This window comes from Cariama cristata, unplaced genomic scaffold (assembly GCF_000690535.1).
Source record: "Cariama cristata isolate BGI_N322 unplaced genomic scaffold, ASM69053v1 scaffold9488, whole genome shotgun sequence".
Classification (NCBI taxonomy): domain Eukaryota; kingdom Metazoa; phylum Chordata; class Aves; order Cariamiformes; family Cariamidae; genus Cariama; species Cariama cristata.
The window spans coordinates 19477-35478 of NW_009629418.1; the positions used below are offsets into that span (position 1 = coordinate 19477).

General features: G+C 42.5%; 1 protein-coding gene across 1 annotated transcript in view; it reads right to left on the reverse strand.

The window, feature by feature from the left end:
- The window catches only part of PIGL (phosphatidylinositol glycan anchor biosynthesis, class L), a gene marked incomplete at its 5' end in the record, with an annotated part of 60122 nt that overhangs the window by 14783 nt on the left and 29337 nt on the right, over positions 1-16002 (reverse strand). The window contains 2 exons of the mRNA XM_009705165.1: positions 454-521; positions 7291-7381. Of these exons, the coding sequence (XP_009703467.1) occupies positions 454-521; positions 7291-7381 (159 nt within the window). The remainder of the gene's footprint in view (positions 1-453; positions 522-7290; positions 7382-16002) is intronic.

Below are 16002 nucleotides of genomic sequence, written 5' to 3' on the forward strand. Positions count from 1 at the left end.
CAGTGAAAGAGGAATGTCCTTGGGTCAGAGGGGTAAATTCAGGTACCTGGACAGGATGGCAACATCCTCTGGAACAATGGCGCAGAACTTTCCAAAATCCAACTACCACCAGCTCAGGCATCAGCTATTCATACACTCTCCTCAAACCAGAAGTGCAAAGTGATCTCTGGCGTATTTTAGTGGGATCAAGGACAGGAAGAGAAAAGAAGGCCCAGCGAAAGGGAGACTGGCAAAGCATGAGCAGATGGAACAATAAAGGATGTTGTAGGTCATTTACAGAGCTGTGAGAGTTTCTCCAATCAGTATTGTGTCCCATAGTCTGGCACTCAGTTATATCAGTGAAGTTAATACTGCTTTTGGCTCTAGCTGTTAGTTTTCTGCTTACACACAAATGCCACGTTCACTCTGTAATGCTATAGTAAGGCATTCAATTAAGTGTGCAGAACACTGTACCTTAAAGCAGTGTAAAGAGAAATGTGGTTAGCATGACCACTCACTCCTCCCGCATCAAAGGTTACCACCTGCAATAAAACCACAGAACAATAATAATTTTGAAGAAAGAGACTGTGCAGTTACCAACTTTGACACCCAACACAGCACCATCCCAGCCTATTGTATCTAAAGAGTTGTTTTTGTGTTGCACAATGAGGCCTTGTGTGCAAACTCATGCTACAGAAATACAACTAAACAAACAAGACACTCTGGAACGAGATGACTACACAGTCTACCAGCTTGAACAACAGAAAGATGATAAACACCGTGTTCCCACTGGCAGGATGCACTTGTTACTTATTACCCGGCCAAAAGGTTAATTTTAGAGTGATCTGTTGTAAACTTGTTCCTGACCCAAGAGGTCCAGCTCTATGAATCACTCTCTCCTGGATTTGAGAACATACCAGAATGCCTGCGGATTACAGGGTGAAACTATAGTTTGTTGTACTGTGAATCAGGACATACTGCTTTAACAAGACCAACACAATCGTACCACTGTCCCGAGGCTTCATCACAGGATAACATAGTGATAAAATAATCTGATATAAGCCTTTTTAAACAATCAGCTGACTGCAGTTTTTGTACAACCAAATCAGGCTTTTTGCTGAAGGAGAAGATCATATTGTTTATTGCTTCTCTGCAGGAAGAAATGGGAACTTCATAATGCAGAAGTAATTCATGAACACAGCACTAACAAGTCACCGTCACAGCACAGAATACCCTTGGCTCCCTGCCCTCAGACCTACCAATAAAGTGTCAGGGGTGAAGCACCCACCCCAAGGGCTCACTCTGCACAGTACTGTCAAGCGGGTACTTAAAGGCTCCAGCTTCCAACTGAGAAGACAAACTGGCAGCATAAAGTGTAGAGCAGACAGGGTATGTGTCCTGCTAAGCTTTCCAGAGGGTGACAGTCCTTGGACAGTCTAAAGTTAGGTTTTTGCTCTGGGAGAGGCCAGGCAGCAGAGCTTTACACAGCTCCTTTCTCTCTGACCAGGAAGAAATCATCACCTCCCCACATTTCAATCAATGTCTGCTTCCTTGCCAGCTTGTTCTTTCTTCAGGGAAGGAAATGCTACTGCCTTGCTTACTCACCACAGCTCTCTTCTCAAAACCTATTTTATATGCAGGGCCTGAAGTACTGGGTTAAAGATCAAGGGAAGATCAAAAGCCGCCCTGCCCGTCCTGCAACTTGCTACTCCACCCTCCAACAGGACAGGCCCTCTCAAACATACGGGATATTGTGTAAAGAGGGAGAGGAAACACAAAGACAGTGATAAGAAATACTTCAAAACCCACAAACTCCAGACAAGCCTGCTTATAAACCCATCCACCCAGTAAAAGTCCACAGTTAGACTTTCCACTTTGCCCAGTGGCTGTAATAATGCTGTCACCAAGCAGCGGGGTTATTCATTGTGGGCAGGAAGTGGTGGGACCCAATTTGGTTTTGCTCAGGTACAAAGAAGCATTTTCTGGTCAACCTCTACTTTATGAGGAGAAAAATGATGTCTTTGGCTTTGGCTGCTTTTGCTGTACATCAGCAGTACCTGAGAGGCTCTCTGCAGGGATTGCATGGTCCGGCACAGTGCTAAGCCCTCCCTAAGGATATCAGCTCTTTGAGTAGTTCATCTGGGAAAGACATTATTAATTTCTGTACAGCTCAGGGAATGAGCATAGCACCCTGTATTTTACAGATAAGAAAAAACATGCTCTGAAGTCACTCCTACCTAGAGTGGCACTTTCCTAAGATGACAATGTACCCCACTCACTGCAGGCAGAATAAATTCCTATGCAGGTGAGTAATAGTGTGAGTCTGCTAAGGGCTGGACTTGCGCTAAATGTTTTTACTAAACAGGGACAGAGAGAGGGTTTGTCTCTTCTGCCTGGTCATTTATTTTCATGTAACCTGTACAAACATATCATTTTTAAGACTACTACCCTGCTGTCAAATGTGGCTGAAATTAGCCAATGGGCTCTAAAGTGTTTTGAAACATGCATATGTACACACATATAAATACAATTGCATTATTCTTGTTTCCTTAGGAAACCAAGCTAAAAAACCCAGGCAAGCCAAAACACACATTTTTCCTTCTATGGAGGGTACAAGGGAACAAACCAGAAGACCGAGATAAGAGACTATAGTGAGCAGACTAAATAAGCTAATCGTTGTTTTGACAAAACTGGCTCAGGCCAACTGTGGGAGCACAAGGCTGGGTTAGGAAATATTCTTGACATGGAAATTATCTGTTCAGAAACACCTTCGGAGGTTTTTCTTCTCCACATCTGTTTTGAAATAGGAGCTGCTGTTCTTAGTGCTGCTGGGCTTACATAACGTCTGAACTAGCTAAAGAGATGACATGGAGTTAATCTTCAATTGATGTTGTCCAATTTACTGTTAGAACATTTGCACCTGAATGTCTGAACTAGCTAAAGAGATGGCATGGAGTTAATCTTCAATTGATGTTGTTCAATTTACTGTTAGAACATTTGCACCTGAATTGTCTGTCTCTTCAAATATACAAATTTGTAGGTACAATTCCCAAGGTATCTGCACACCGACCTGGCCACAGTGGCATTCACTTTATCTGCAGAGACTACCTTTGAAATATTGGCTCTTCACCTGTAGAGATCCCTACCAGCGCACAGGCTGGCTCTGACACAGTGATGTCCCACCTATCCAGTATGTAGCTTCTAGGTCTGTTGTCTAAACAGGGCACTGATTCCACGGCACCACTGTGGTCCTCATGACTTAAAGCAGGCGGCAGTCACATGTAAATATATTCCCCTGGCTTCAGGGATTCATTTCATGGATAACAACTCTGCTTTTCTTTCTCACATGCTGAAGATATTTTCACACGGGAGCATTTGCTTCTTCCACGTGGTGCAGCTAGCTGGTATGTTTCCTTTTAACACATAACCTGCACCAAGCTGATGATGAAATCAAGCAAACAATCAGGGCAGGATGAGAAAACTTGAACATCTTGAAACTGTCTGGGTTAAAAACAAGCTTAGCCAGTTCTGGGAGCAAAAGACTGGGATAGGAAATATACTTGATGTGGAAATTATTGCTCAATGAAATCTTTAGGGCAAGAGGGAGTTCCCTCCCCACACCTGTTCTGAAATGGGAGCCGCTGCCGTTGGTGGTGCTGGGTTTTCTTCTGGGTGACCTTGGTATTCAGGAAATGGAGCTTTCACTAGTGGAAGCCAGAGCAACAGCCAACACAAACATCTCCAGAAATCCCTTCCGGAGGCGGGAGAGCACAGAGGAAATTACTCAATTACTAGCTGAAGAGAAAACTCCTGAGAGGTCTGGAGTCCATGCTCCCTCTACACACCATGTGCATCGGAGGAAAAAAGCACTCAAAGCTGTGGGTCTCCCTCACTTTTTCTGGTGTCATCCACTGCTTCAAATAGAGCACACATCTGCTCAAGTAGACTGGTGGGGATAGAAAGGTCTCTTTCCTTTTTAAGAAGGGCCATCCCATAAAGCGCCATAGCAAGCAACTGCATTTCTAATGGCCTTCCTCTGAGCATCATTTCATAGGCCTGACTTACACTTGCAGAGGCCAGTGACATTCAAACTCCCTTTGAGTCTTTTGTGTGTTTGGAGATGTCTCTCATTGATACTAAATCAGAGAAGCTAAATATTAAAAAGAATGGACAACTGGGTGAAAATGGAAAAATCTAATTGTGATCAACATCGCAGTGTCCACAGGGTTTCAGTCGCAAGTGTGCAAGTCATGCACCAGCTCTTAGAATGAAAGGTCCTGGGGGCCTCCCACTCATGTACCCCAAAGCACACCTGAGGAGACTACCACATAAGTGAGGAAGGGAAGGAAAGCGATGCAAAAGCCTGTCCCAGCTCTGTTGCCTCCTCTAGCAAACTCCACATGCTGCACTCCATATCTGGTGTTCTGCAAAAGCATTGAAAATCCTCAACAAACATCACACATTCAAATGCTCCCAAATTTTAGGAGTGTAGAGACCAAGATCCAAAACATGAGAGCTGAATTCACCCTCTCAGATGTAAGCTCCAACTTGAATGCCATTTGTAGAAGGATCTGGCTTTCTAGGCTGATTTGGAGCTGACCCAAAACAATGGGAGCCTTCCACAAAGAGTTGTATGGATGATGTTTCCATCAATCCATAGCAGAAAGCAGCTTGTAAGAATATGGTATTGCTGAATTCTGGTCTTGGCATTGCATCTGCACCAAACACAGTATGAATGTCACCTCCTAATCCAAGCTCTGCTATCACCAAATCTGAGATCCTGAAGAGCAGGATTTCATAATCTAGAGCCTGCCTGGGAATCACACAATACCATGTAACTTTTTTTTAAAACACACCAAATACTTTCTAATCTGGATCGAGACAGACCAGCCTTGGCTGCCTCTCCCAGCAACACCGGCTTTTGCTTATAAATCCAGCAGGCAGGAAATAATTTCCACAGTCCATAAATTAGTTTTGGCTTTGAGTACCCCAATCGTTAATTTCTGCATCTGCACTATTTAATGTAGAGTTTGGATGAAATATGTCCCTGTAGTTCCTAAAAAGACTGAGTTACTCATGGACTTGCAGGGCAAATAAGGAAATGAGTAACTATGCAAAGGAACAAAATTAAGCATAATGTGGTGTGACTCCTTGCCTTGCAATCTTTCCTTTCAGCCATGTTGGAATTGCAGTCTGCTTCTCCACTGCCAGATGACACATACGTTCTGTAAATAAAAGATACCATTGTCTCTGCTGTGACTATGGGGGGAACTGGGGAAAGTTTTCCCACTGAGACAGCTAAAACAGTATGTGTCTTCCAATCATGTTGACTTTGTTGACCTAGCTTGTTGTGTTTGAAACCCTGTTATAGCTTACATTTTGAAAAGGCTCTTTTAACATGTTAAGCCAATCCTATCAATTCCAACACTACTGAAAAATAGACTCAGTTCACCTTTCAAGGCAAGGCCGTTGTCTTAGGACAGCAGAGATGCTCCAAGAGTGGCTAACACGTAGCAAGCTCTGAAGGTTTAAAATGCAGAATGTTCAACAAAGGTGCTTGCCTTGCCATTGCTGGCTAACTAGGTCTGCTCCTAAATGACTGGTATTACAGCAAACATCTGAGACCTGTGTGATTACCTGGGACGCTTAAAATAATGTAAGTTTACAGAGCAGTTCGTTACCACCGTCCCCAAGAAGCTGCTTCAGTCACCTTTGGTACTGCTGATGTGTTCTGCTACACTAATTTGTCCTCACTGCTGCTCAGGGAAGTGCTGAGGGGAACGCAGTGGGCCCTGCCACAGTGTTCCTTCTTCCTACAGCCACAGCAGGGAGAGTACTAGTGACTGCGCATGTTTCTTTGAAAACCGCACACTTTATTTTTCAGCTCATGCTATGTTAGTGGCAGACTCCTGCCTCCCCCAGCACAAACAGCTTGAGTTTAATTTTCTCTGAGGCAAAGATCTAACCCTTTCTAACCATCTAGAGGAGTTGTAGTGTTTTCAGAATTTCTGCTGGGATTCTGGTGCACTTGTCCTAGTGCCCATGAGAGTCACAAACATGCAATACAAATCCTCTTGTGTCAGGAGCTTTCAGATTAGATTAAAACCTATCTATTCACAGCGCCAAAAGGCACAAAAGGAGTCCAGGAAAACTGCATTTGTCTCTGTGCACAGCAATGAATTTCATGGAAAATTAGCCTCAGAATCAATACAAAGTTGGATGCAAGATACTGGTTTTGTGCTCATGGGGCTTTCATGCTACAGATGTGGTTTCTTGTTTTGTGAATTGCTGAAAGGCTGTAAGAGTTTTGTGATTTTGCTGCTAATCAGTGTGTGACAGTGACATGTCTGATCACCGCAAGGTTCAACAGAAAAGAACGGAACGCCACCTTTTCCATGTTTAGGCCCTTATTCCTGTTCTGTGGAGAAAAAAAAACAAAACAGAAAACAAACTATACCAGTGCTAGGAAATCTCCCCAGTTTAATAATCTTCAATCCCAACCTGTAACTCTGCTAATCTAGCTCTCTAACACACCTGCCAATGTACTTCAAATCTAAGCCTAAAGGTAAGCCTAAATCCCAGACGGGCTCTCTTCATCACTGAAACCTAGCAACAGGGGCAAAATGGTTGCTTTAAAATGTAGAAAACACTTGAAGAGTTAGTAAAGCAAAATTCCTCCACTGTTCATTTCTCACTGGGAAGCAAAGAAGGATCTCCAGAGAGAAAATATACACCCAAACTACACCATCATCCTTTTCCATATTTTTCAGTGGAGCAATTCTATTTGTTCTGAACTTCTAGCAGTTGTTTGAAGTGTTTGAAAGAGGATCAGAATGACCATGTCTTACTTGTCAAGACATAGGAGCTGTACAAATACAAAAAGTCTTAAACTACAAAATGCAAAATTGCTGTCAGGTATCATTTTAGACCTGAAATTCAGCTGGGCTTATTCAGAGGGTCTTCCACAATTAATGAACCCCAAGATCTACTGCAGTGAAACTTACTAGTTCCAACAAAGTCTGCAATTTTTAACCAATTTGAAGCTTTTACTTCAGGGAAGGTTAGTGACACTACAGTCCGAAAGAGGCTTCATAAGATCTAGCTAGAGAAATGGATAAACATTATAAAGCAAGTATTTCAAAATGAGTATGTATACTATCTCCCTGTCCTAGGCTATTTCACGGAGACTCCAGAAGCAAAATTCTAATTTTAAAGACTTCAAAGAAAGCTTCCAAAGGGAAGGAAAAAGCCTAGAACACTAACTCAAAAGTACTGTGGAAATTGCCTATGCTGTAGAAAGTTTCACATTACCAGGTTGATGTTATTGGCTTCTATGTGCTTTAGCACAAAGGCGGCAAGGAGCTGTGTGTCCCATTCAAGAGCAGGATTATCCGGCAGATCCCTGAAAATAAGAAGTGCAATTAGTCACTTCACTGCTGAGAACTTTGTAAAGACCATACTAAAAAAGAGAGATCGTCTTACCAGAGAATGAAATCAAGATAAATTTATTTACCATATAAAGCCACTGAACCTTACTTAAGAGTCTTACAAGCTTGCATATTGGAAGGTTGAAACGGAAACAGCAGTTACAACACCTTCATTACAGATTTGCCGAGGTGTCCCTTTCTTCTTGCCATTAAGGTAGACTTTCTGACTGCTTTACTTCAAGCGACCTCTATTTTGTTCAGTGATTCTTGTTCTCTAGTCATCCCAATCAAATTTCTTTCTTTCTTTCAAACCCCTTTTAAAACACATTTTCCTGAAAGACTTTCCAATCATAATCTACTGGTGAATTACATGTGAAAAGTAACAAGCAAACTCCTGCTCCCATTTACACGGGAATAACCCATTAACCTCAACCAGAGGACAACAGAGCCATAATTATATTGCATGGATTTGACAGTAGTTCTTCATCTGTTTATTTTATGCTTTGCATACCAACTGGGTATGCAAAGCATACTGTGACTTAATACTCTGCCTGGGTATTTTAGATTGCAGCCTTCTAGGGGCAGGGACCATAAGCCAAATGCAAAATAACACTGGCCAGCCAAGAGAATGATCCCATATTTACACAACTGAGAGCTGAATTTGACCCTCCAGTCACTATGTTTGAATGACGCCAAGAAAACACTGCTTGCAAAGTTAAAAAGGTTACTAGTAACAACAGGATAACACACAGCTGCTGAACACCAATAATGACATGTTAAAATGGTCTTTTTCTCAGACCCTTTCCCTCCTCTGACAGCCTGATAATTGCTGTGAGGTGGTTTAGCAGAAAAGGGACTACGCAGCCTTCTCACAGACACAGGGGTTTGGATCTGAACCGATCCAGCTGTCTGCTGCAGAGAGGAGGGACGCTACCTCCAACACTCTTCGGGCCTTGCTGACTCCCCAGACAGCAAGGATGATAACATCTGCAACAAAACAACAGGAAAATGTCTCCATGGCACATTCCAAAGTAAAGCTCAGCCTGGGTCTTCATGAGAGGTCTTCTGGCCACAAATTTTCCCACTGCTGTTAACAGTAGTAGTAATATAAAGTACAAACTGAGCATTAGCATTTTACCAATTGTGTAACTTATTCCTGTTCAGCAGAGGCCAAAATAATGTGCTGTTAGAGACCCCAGCAACAAGGGAAGGCATTTCTACATTAGTGTACACATTCTAGCTATGGTCCCTGTAGCGGCATTAGCAACAACAGAAATTTTTGTTGTTGTGTGCAATTCCCTGTTGTATAGACAGCATCTTTGCCTGATGTATACGAGACATTTGAATTTCATCACAGGAAAGACTCTTTGGTACATCTGGTGGATGCCTCATCAACTTAACAAACCTGCATCTCATCTGCTCAAGACAAAAACTTTCACATCTCATGTTTGAGGAGGATGTGGCCCTGTTGACCCCAAAGGTATTACAAGTCCCACCACATCACAGCAAGCTTTACATGGAGCACATTTAAAAAATATGCTTCAACTAAAACATCTCAAGCAACATGCACACTGAGCAGAGTCTAAGTGCAAGTCTAACAGCGCTTCAGTTGATCGAATGGTATCATTGAGGTTATGTCAAGGCTTCATCTGATAATATTAAAGTAGTAAATTAGTCTAAAAGGGATTCTTCACTGACCACTTACAATGCAAGTATCATTCCCCGTTTTGGACAAGGGTTAAATGGAGCTGTGGAGGAAGTGAAGAGTCCCATTAAAACAGGAGGGGTGCTCCAACAGTAAGAGGTCAGGAAAAAAAAAAGCAGGGCTTGGAATTTATGATGTCCAGGAGGCTTTGGTGTCATAGCCACCAAGCTCAGCTTTATTGGGCTGTCTCCAAAAAGACTGCCGGGTAGTGAAGCAGGTTTTAACTAGTTTAGACAGATAAAGATCACCCCTGTTCAGTGGAAATGAACAGCTGGAGGCAATGGTTTAGAATCCCTGGAAACAAAACAATCTGAAGGCATGAGCAAATTAACTCCATGAACACTGAACTGATTAAGCAGGAATATTCTCAAAGAAATTCTACCCACTTGCTGCTGCTCATAGAAAGACCACTCACTCCCAGTAAGGAAAAGGAATTACTTTGCTTGCATAGTATTTGTCAGGCACCAAAGACAGAGAAGATGATCTTGCCAAACCAGACACACATGTACATAAGCACATTCGTAACTCATTAATAGCCACAATGGCCCACTGAAGTATTCTTAGCTCATTCTGCAAACATGAAAAGTGACACACAGGTTAAATGACATGCCCAAAGACACCCAGGGCAGTCAGTAGCAGAACTGGCAATACATTAATCTAGATTGCTCCAGGAAATTACCTTTTGTTTGTTTCTTTTTTTTGGTAAGAGTTTGTATACTACTTTGTAAAGTCGAAAATTTAAGCGTTACCATGATAGTAGGCACCCCACAGAAAGCAAAAGACCAGTAATTTTCTGCCTGTACTCTGGATATCAATAATTGGGTCCAGGTAAGGATGAAAAGGTGACTAAGAAAAACGAGTTCATACACACTGCACAGCAATGCATACATGACACATTCTTACAGGAGATCTCTACATGCCCTAGGAACTTTGTAGGGGCCTAAAACTTTGAAAACTGCTGTGGTTCACAAAATCATCTATTCAGTACAAAATGTTTTTCCTAATACATAAATCAGTCTTCCCCAAACCTGAAAAGTCCACTAACTTGCTGCACCATTGAAATAAGTTGCATTCATCATGTTTTTACCTTCACGACTTAATATCAGAAACATTCAGCATTTAAATGGTTAACTCCATGCTGCCTTTTGGCTAAGGCTGATAATGCCTCTGAGCTGAGCTCAAGGTCCAAGGGCTGAGATAAAGGACTATAAAGGAGTGAAAATTAGCACATTCCCTGGAGCAGACTGGAGCTTGTCCCAGGACACAGGTTCCCCACCTGCCCTCCCAGTCCTCTGCCCCAGAGAGCTCCTTGTAGCTGCTGTCAGTCACTGTGACAGATCAAGGTACAAATCCTGAACTGGAAGCCTCCCTGATCATACTGCTGGAGTGTGCTGGTGGGAAGGGTAGAGGGGTTTGGTCACTTGGCCTCATTTCCACCAAACTATTACGGTCTGGAAGTGATGTTTATGGGCATTCCACATGACTGATACTGAATGCAGGTGGCTGCTTGGAGGCAGCCCTTGTTGACCAGGGAAAAATAGGGAGATGCATAGAAGAAGCAAAAAAAAATATTTTTAATGGAATAAGGCTCCAGAAATGTTGTTTTTCCAGCTATTTTCAGTGAAAGCCATGCTCTGCATTGTTCAGGGAATTTACAGCTGTGCCAAGGCATCTATAGACTGAGGAGAGAAAGAAATGGAGAATTATGGTGCTGCAGTATGGAGTAGTGTCCATCTCCGCTCACTGATTTCAGCAGGGCCAGTCATGGGAAACATTGTGTTCTGAAAACAAAAACCTGTACCTTTCTATTTATCCATCCACTGTTGATAGTGAGAACCAGACAGGACCCCTGGTTTTCTCCTTCTCACCTGCTTGCTTTCCTCCTTGCCAAGCTGAGCAGACAGAGCAGACACTGGCATCTGCAGTTCCCCTTCCCAAGGTCTGCATAAGAAGAATATGGTAGATGTTCTGGATATCCTGGCCCAGGCACCAGAGAGTTGCAACGGGGCCACAGCAAATCACATCAGCACATTAAACCAAAATTCAACCTTGTGCAATTCTTGCCCAGCAGTCTTACAGCTGTCTGAATGACAGAAATGTTAAAAATCACTGCCTGATGCCAGCTCCTCTCCAGGCTGCCTCCTCTTGCCTGCTGAGGGCTGTGGAGTGTAGCTCCTCTTAAGCCTCAGCCTTGGCCATTAAAACACTGTGCATGTTGCCAGTAATGCTATCCCTGCCAGTAGCCTGGACAATTTTGTAGGGTCATCTTTCTAGGAACATTTGGGCTCAAGATGGCTACATGCCTGTCGTTTGGAAGGCCTCTTTTGGCCAAGATAGATATTTTAAAACCTTCACAGATACATATTGCCAAGTTACACCCTTCTTACATGATATACTTGCTCAATCCCTGTCCAGTTTTCCACTGCTCATCTTCCACGCATCTTTTAGCAACAGCCAGTGCATTTATACATACAATCTTCTTTCAAAGCCTTCCATGGAATTTATTCTGCTCATGAACCAAGCTCCCATGACTGCTCTAAAGGTTAAACTAAACAGTTAGTCTATGCGATGTCCACGTGGCTTAACAAACAGCAAACGGGCTATCCTATGTGGGACGCTTGCAGTTAGAATAACCTTGAGATCTGTCCCTCCTGAAATCTTGTGGAGTCGGGTGATCCTCTGGCCCCTGGGTGCATTATGAAGCAGTGCTTCTCATTACGTGACAGTTACCCTGATGGGGACTGGCAAGCACTCTGCCTTGACGTGAAGCCCTTAAGGGGGGCAATAGGGAAGGGAGTAGAGTGGCAATAAGGTTCCTTCTCGAAGATGTTTAGGTCTTCATTAATACATGCTGAGACACCAGAGCAAAACTTTAAAGGTACTAATGTGATTTTCCATTCCACTACACACCAAAAGGGTGAAGATGAAAGAGCTTTCCCATTTCTTATCACCTTTTTATTCTGCAGCGTGACCTTAATCAATCTGAGGCTAGGGACCAGGAAACATTTTTGCATAATTTCTCCTCCTTATCCCTCCTCTCCCCGATGAATGATTTTACACTAAATCAGCACAAAGGTTGGTAGATTGATGGTGGATTACACAGGAAACAGGTGAACTGCTGTGCATGAGTTTCTCAGCTGAGAACAATGACCGCAATGTGTTTGTTGGAACAAAGGATGCCCTTTGTATAAAGTTAACTGTATGAAATGAACATCTGGGCAATTGAAACTGGATCAAAAAGCAAAGATCCCACAGAACAAAATGACGTGAGTGCACAATTAGTGAAAAAGCCATGCGATGACTAGAGGCAACCAGTGACCTTTATATCATAGCATCAAAGTAATTGAAAAAACTGTGTAAACAGAAATTATTTCATGCTCTCTAAAGTCAAGCAGAGAATTTTTGAGATTATGCTAAGATAAGTTAAGACAGGCTAGCCCTAGATCTTGAAGCAGAGCCTCTAAATCCTTACATTAATAACTATTTATAAATTTATCTTCCTATAATGGCCAATTACAGACAGGAGGGAAATATTGCTGTTAGGCTGCAGGTACATCTCTGATTCAATTGAAAAAAGCCCACTTAAACAAATGATCAGCATTTTGCAACATCATGTTATACAGCGAACAGATGCTGTGTGCTTATTGGAATGTAACAATCTACAATTTTGGAGAGAAATGGACTAAACCAGGATGCCAACTGTCAAATGAAAAGCCACCTACGATATAGAAGCTCACGCTGAAATTTTTACACTGGCAGCTTCCTCCCTCTCCTCATAGTAAAGACACCCAAATTATTCTGAGATTTGCCTTTTAAGATTGGAAATAAGAATCTTGGGTTTTGGTGTAGGTAGAGGGTAAAGGAAGCGGTGACAATGTCAACAACTGGAACATTAAAAATAAAATACACTTCAAATATTTCACAAAATAAAAAAAGCAGAATGGATGTAATCCTTTTCTCCCATCCTTAACTTTTGTAATGTATAAGTTTGGACCTACTTTATACAAATTTCAAAAGTAAGTTAAGTAAGTTTAGATGCCAGGTAAGTACTGACATCACTAATGTGGCCACACCAGGCAGAAGTCATACGTAAAGAGAAAGAACACAGACAGCACTCCGTTCAGCTTGCTCAAAAGTGAGTCCAGGCAAGCTGTGCATGTGTCTTCACTGAGCTATGTAAAAACACAGTGCACGTCTGACAGATAATATCCCAAGTACCTCCATAACTTCCCAAAGGTAAATGGTAATTAGATCTCTAGGGAATGAACTTTTTGACTTGGGCATGATCATGTGTTTCTGTTTGAGAAATAAGCATCCTTTGGGTTTAAATTCAAACAGGACTGCTTGTTTGCAAAGACCTATCCAAATGTCCCTGTACTCATTTTTTTTTTTAATGAATTATTGATGATTTCTCAGCAGAGATTGATGTCTATTCACAAAGATGACACAATTGCTTATCATAATTTGAAATCTGGTATTCATTTGACGTCTGTGCCTCAGCACCTTGTTGATAAATTACAGCACAAAGCTCTGTAGGAACAAGTTCATATTCAATGTCTTTAAACAAAAACAATTGATGGTACCTTTCAAGAATAGAAATGCATAGAAACTACAGTGGCTAAAGCTAGTTTTAAAAAGTAACTTTTAAAAACTAGTTTGGAGAGCGCATCAGGCCGTGCTGTGTAAGACAGGAAACAGAATTCAGCTCAATTAATTCTGAATTGATCATTGATTTAGCCATAGCTTTCCTATTTTCTGCTCTTCATGCCTGTGAAATGGAAATAATTATATATTCACACCTATGTAAAGAAGTTTGAGATCCTTCTAAGAAAAGTATTATGTCTGTTCTCTGATTTCTACATCGAAATCTAGATGACACATCTTGGCAATCCTGGCTACTGGGAACCCCACAAACCTGTCCTTTACTCCCTGCATTGTCTTCCCATGGAGTATTGAACCAAGTTCAACATCTTAGTCCTGGCTTGAAGGTCTGGCCTAAAATATATAAAAGACTGCATAAAGCTCCAAAATGATGAATACGGTGAACAGTTCTGCCCATATGGTGCAGAGGAACTCTGCAACAAAGATAACACCTTCTCAAGCAGTTAGGGGCTGGTGCCAAACAGTGAATCGATTCCCAAATCAAGTGTCATCACAAACCGCTTTGCTTTCAGCTGCAAATACCAGGAATACTCCTTGGAACATACCCTTTTTAGCAGAAACACAGCAATATTTAAAGTTTAAAATTCCCCAGACTCTCCGGAGCACCTAAGAAAGCTGAGACACCTGGGCCAAATGTTATCCTAACAATGGAGACCCTGTTTGCCAAAACACACGACGGGGGTTTGGGTCATCACCTACTGGGCACCTTGCTTTGGTGCCACAGTGGCAAGGTGTCACCATGCAACACTGCAGCTAAGGAACATCATTCCTAGTAGAGTCACACTGGTGGAGAACAGTATTTCCAGCATATGTCTACAACTCCTTGTCCAATCCCTGGTCTCACACAGCAAATCACATCTGTGGCTGACATGCACTTAGTACGCAGCACTGCCCCAATGCCGTGCTGGAAGCATATGACCTGCAAGAGGAGAAACAAGATCCAGGAGTCTCACGTGCAAGTGTCACACATGGAGTGCGCGTCACTCCATGTGTGACACTCATGTTATTACTGTGCTGCTGGAATGTGCTCAGGAGCCAATGTGACGAACACATCAGAACCTGTGTAGTCATCATCACTGATTGATCAATCACACAAGGCAATGAGCACTGAATGCCTTGCTGTCATGCACAGCTTTGAATTCAGCTCCCAGAGGAAGGAGGGGTCTCTAGTTCATTCACTCCAAACTATGCTGAGAAGCCCCAGCTTCAATTTAAGCAGAAGTCTGCAACTGGTTGTTTGCAAGAACCATGCAGAGCCATGGAGTGTACCTGGATCCCTGGTGAGACTGGTAGTAACAAACCAATTAAGTTCAAGTCCCTAAAGGGAATTCTTTAAAAAATAAAGCAGTTCCCTCCTCCTTACTTTTCACCCTCAAGTTAGGTGCTGTGTTTTATGCTACTTTGTATTCCCAACTTTCATTCATGTTTGAGTTGCATTCGTTTTGCACATACACTACATACCAAACCAAGGCCAGTTACAGCCCTTTGTCCCTGACAGCCATTATGTGACCAGAATATACTACGTGCTCGTCAACTGAGTGGGGCCCACAGATCCTGCATCAGTGACACATTTTCAGTCAGCCACCATTTAGCCTGTTTCTAGCACAACCAGCAGTTTCCAGCACTACAGACTGCCAGCAGTGACTTGCCAAGTGCTGGGCAAGAAGCCTCTCTTTCATTTTATAGAAGCTGGACTTCTGTGTGATCTGTTGGGGGCCATTAACAGAGTTCACTGACAACATCAGTCAGAGGCCAGATTTAGTAGTCTCATGGGATTTGGGGCTACCATGCTGAATTATGAGTCAGCAGTTCCTCCTCTGGCTCACTGAAATGTGGTTTGGGCAGCAGACAATACTGCAGTGTGAAATGAAGTCAATTCCACTCACATTTTGGAGAGGTATGCAGGAAAGTAGACCATTAAAGTCCCTAACTAGTTCAGGAAAACAAGAATTCACCAACCTTTTTCTGAGCAACTGTTGGCAAAGTGCTTTTCTGGTATTTGTCCCAAATGACTGCCAAATAACAGATCTATTAGCAACATCTGGCAATCTGCAGATTTCTAATAACAGAAACATCTTAAAACACACAACTGGCTGGGATCTCAGAGCACAATTGCTGGGCAAAGGTGTGTATGTAGCAGCACTTCAGTTCAACACCTTCCCAAGGCCAAGAAGATGTTTGATGGAAATGCTCAGTGGAAAGCTTGAACAGCACACACGGACTATAGCA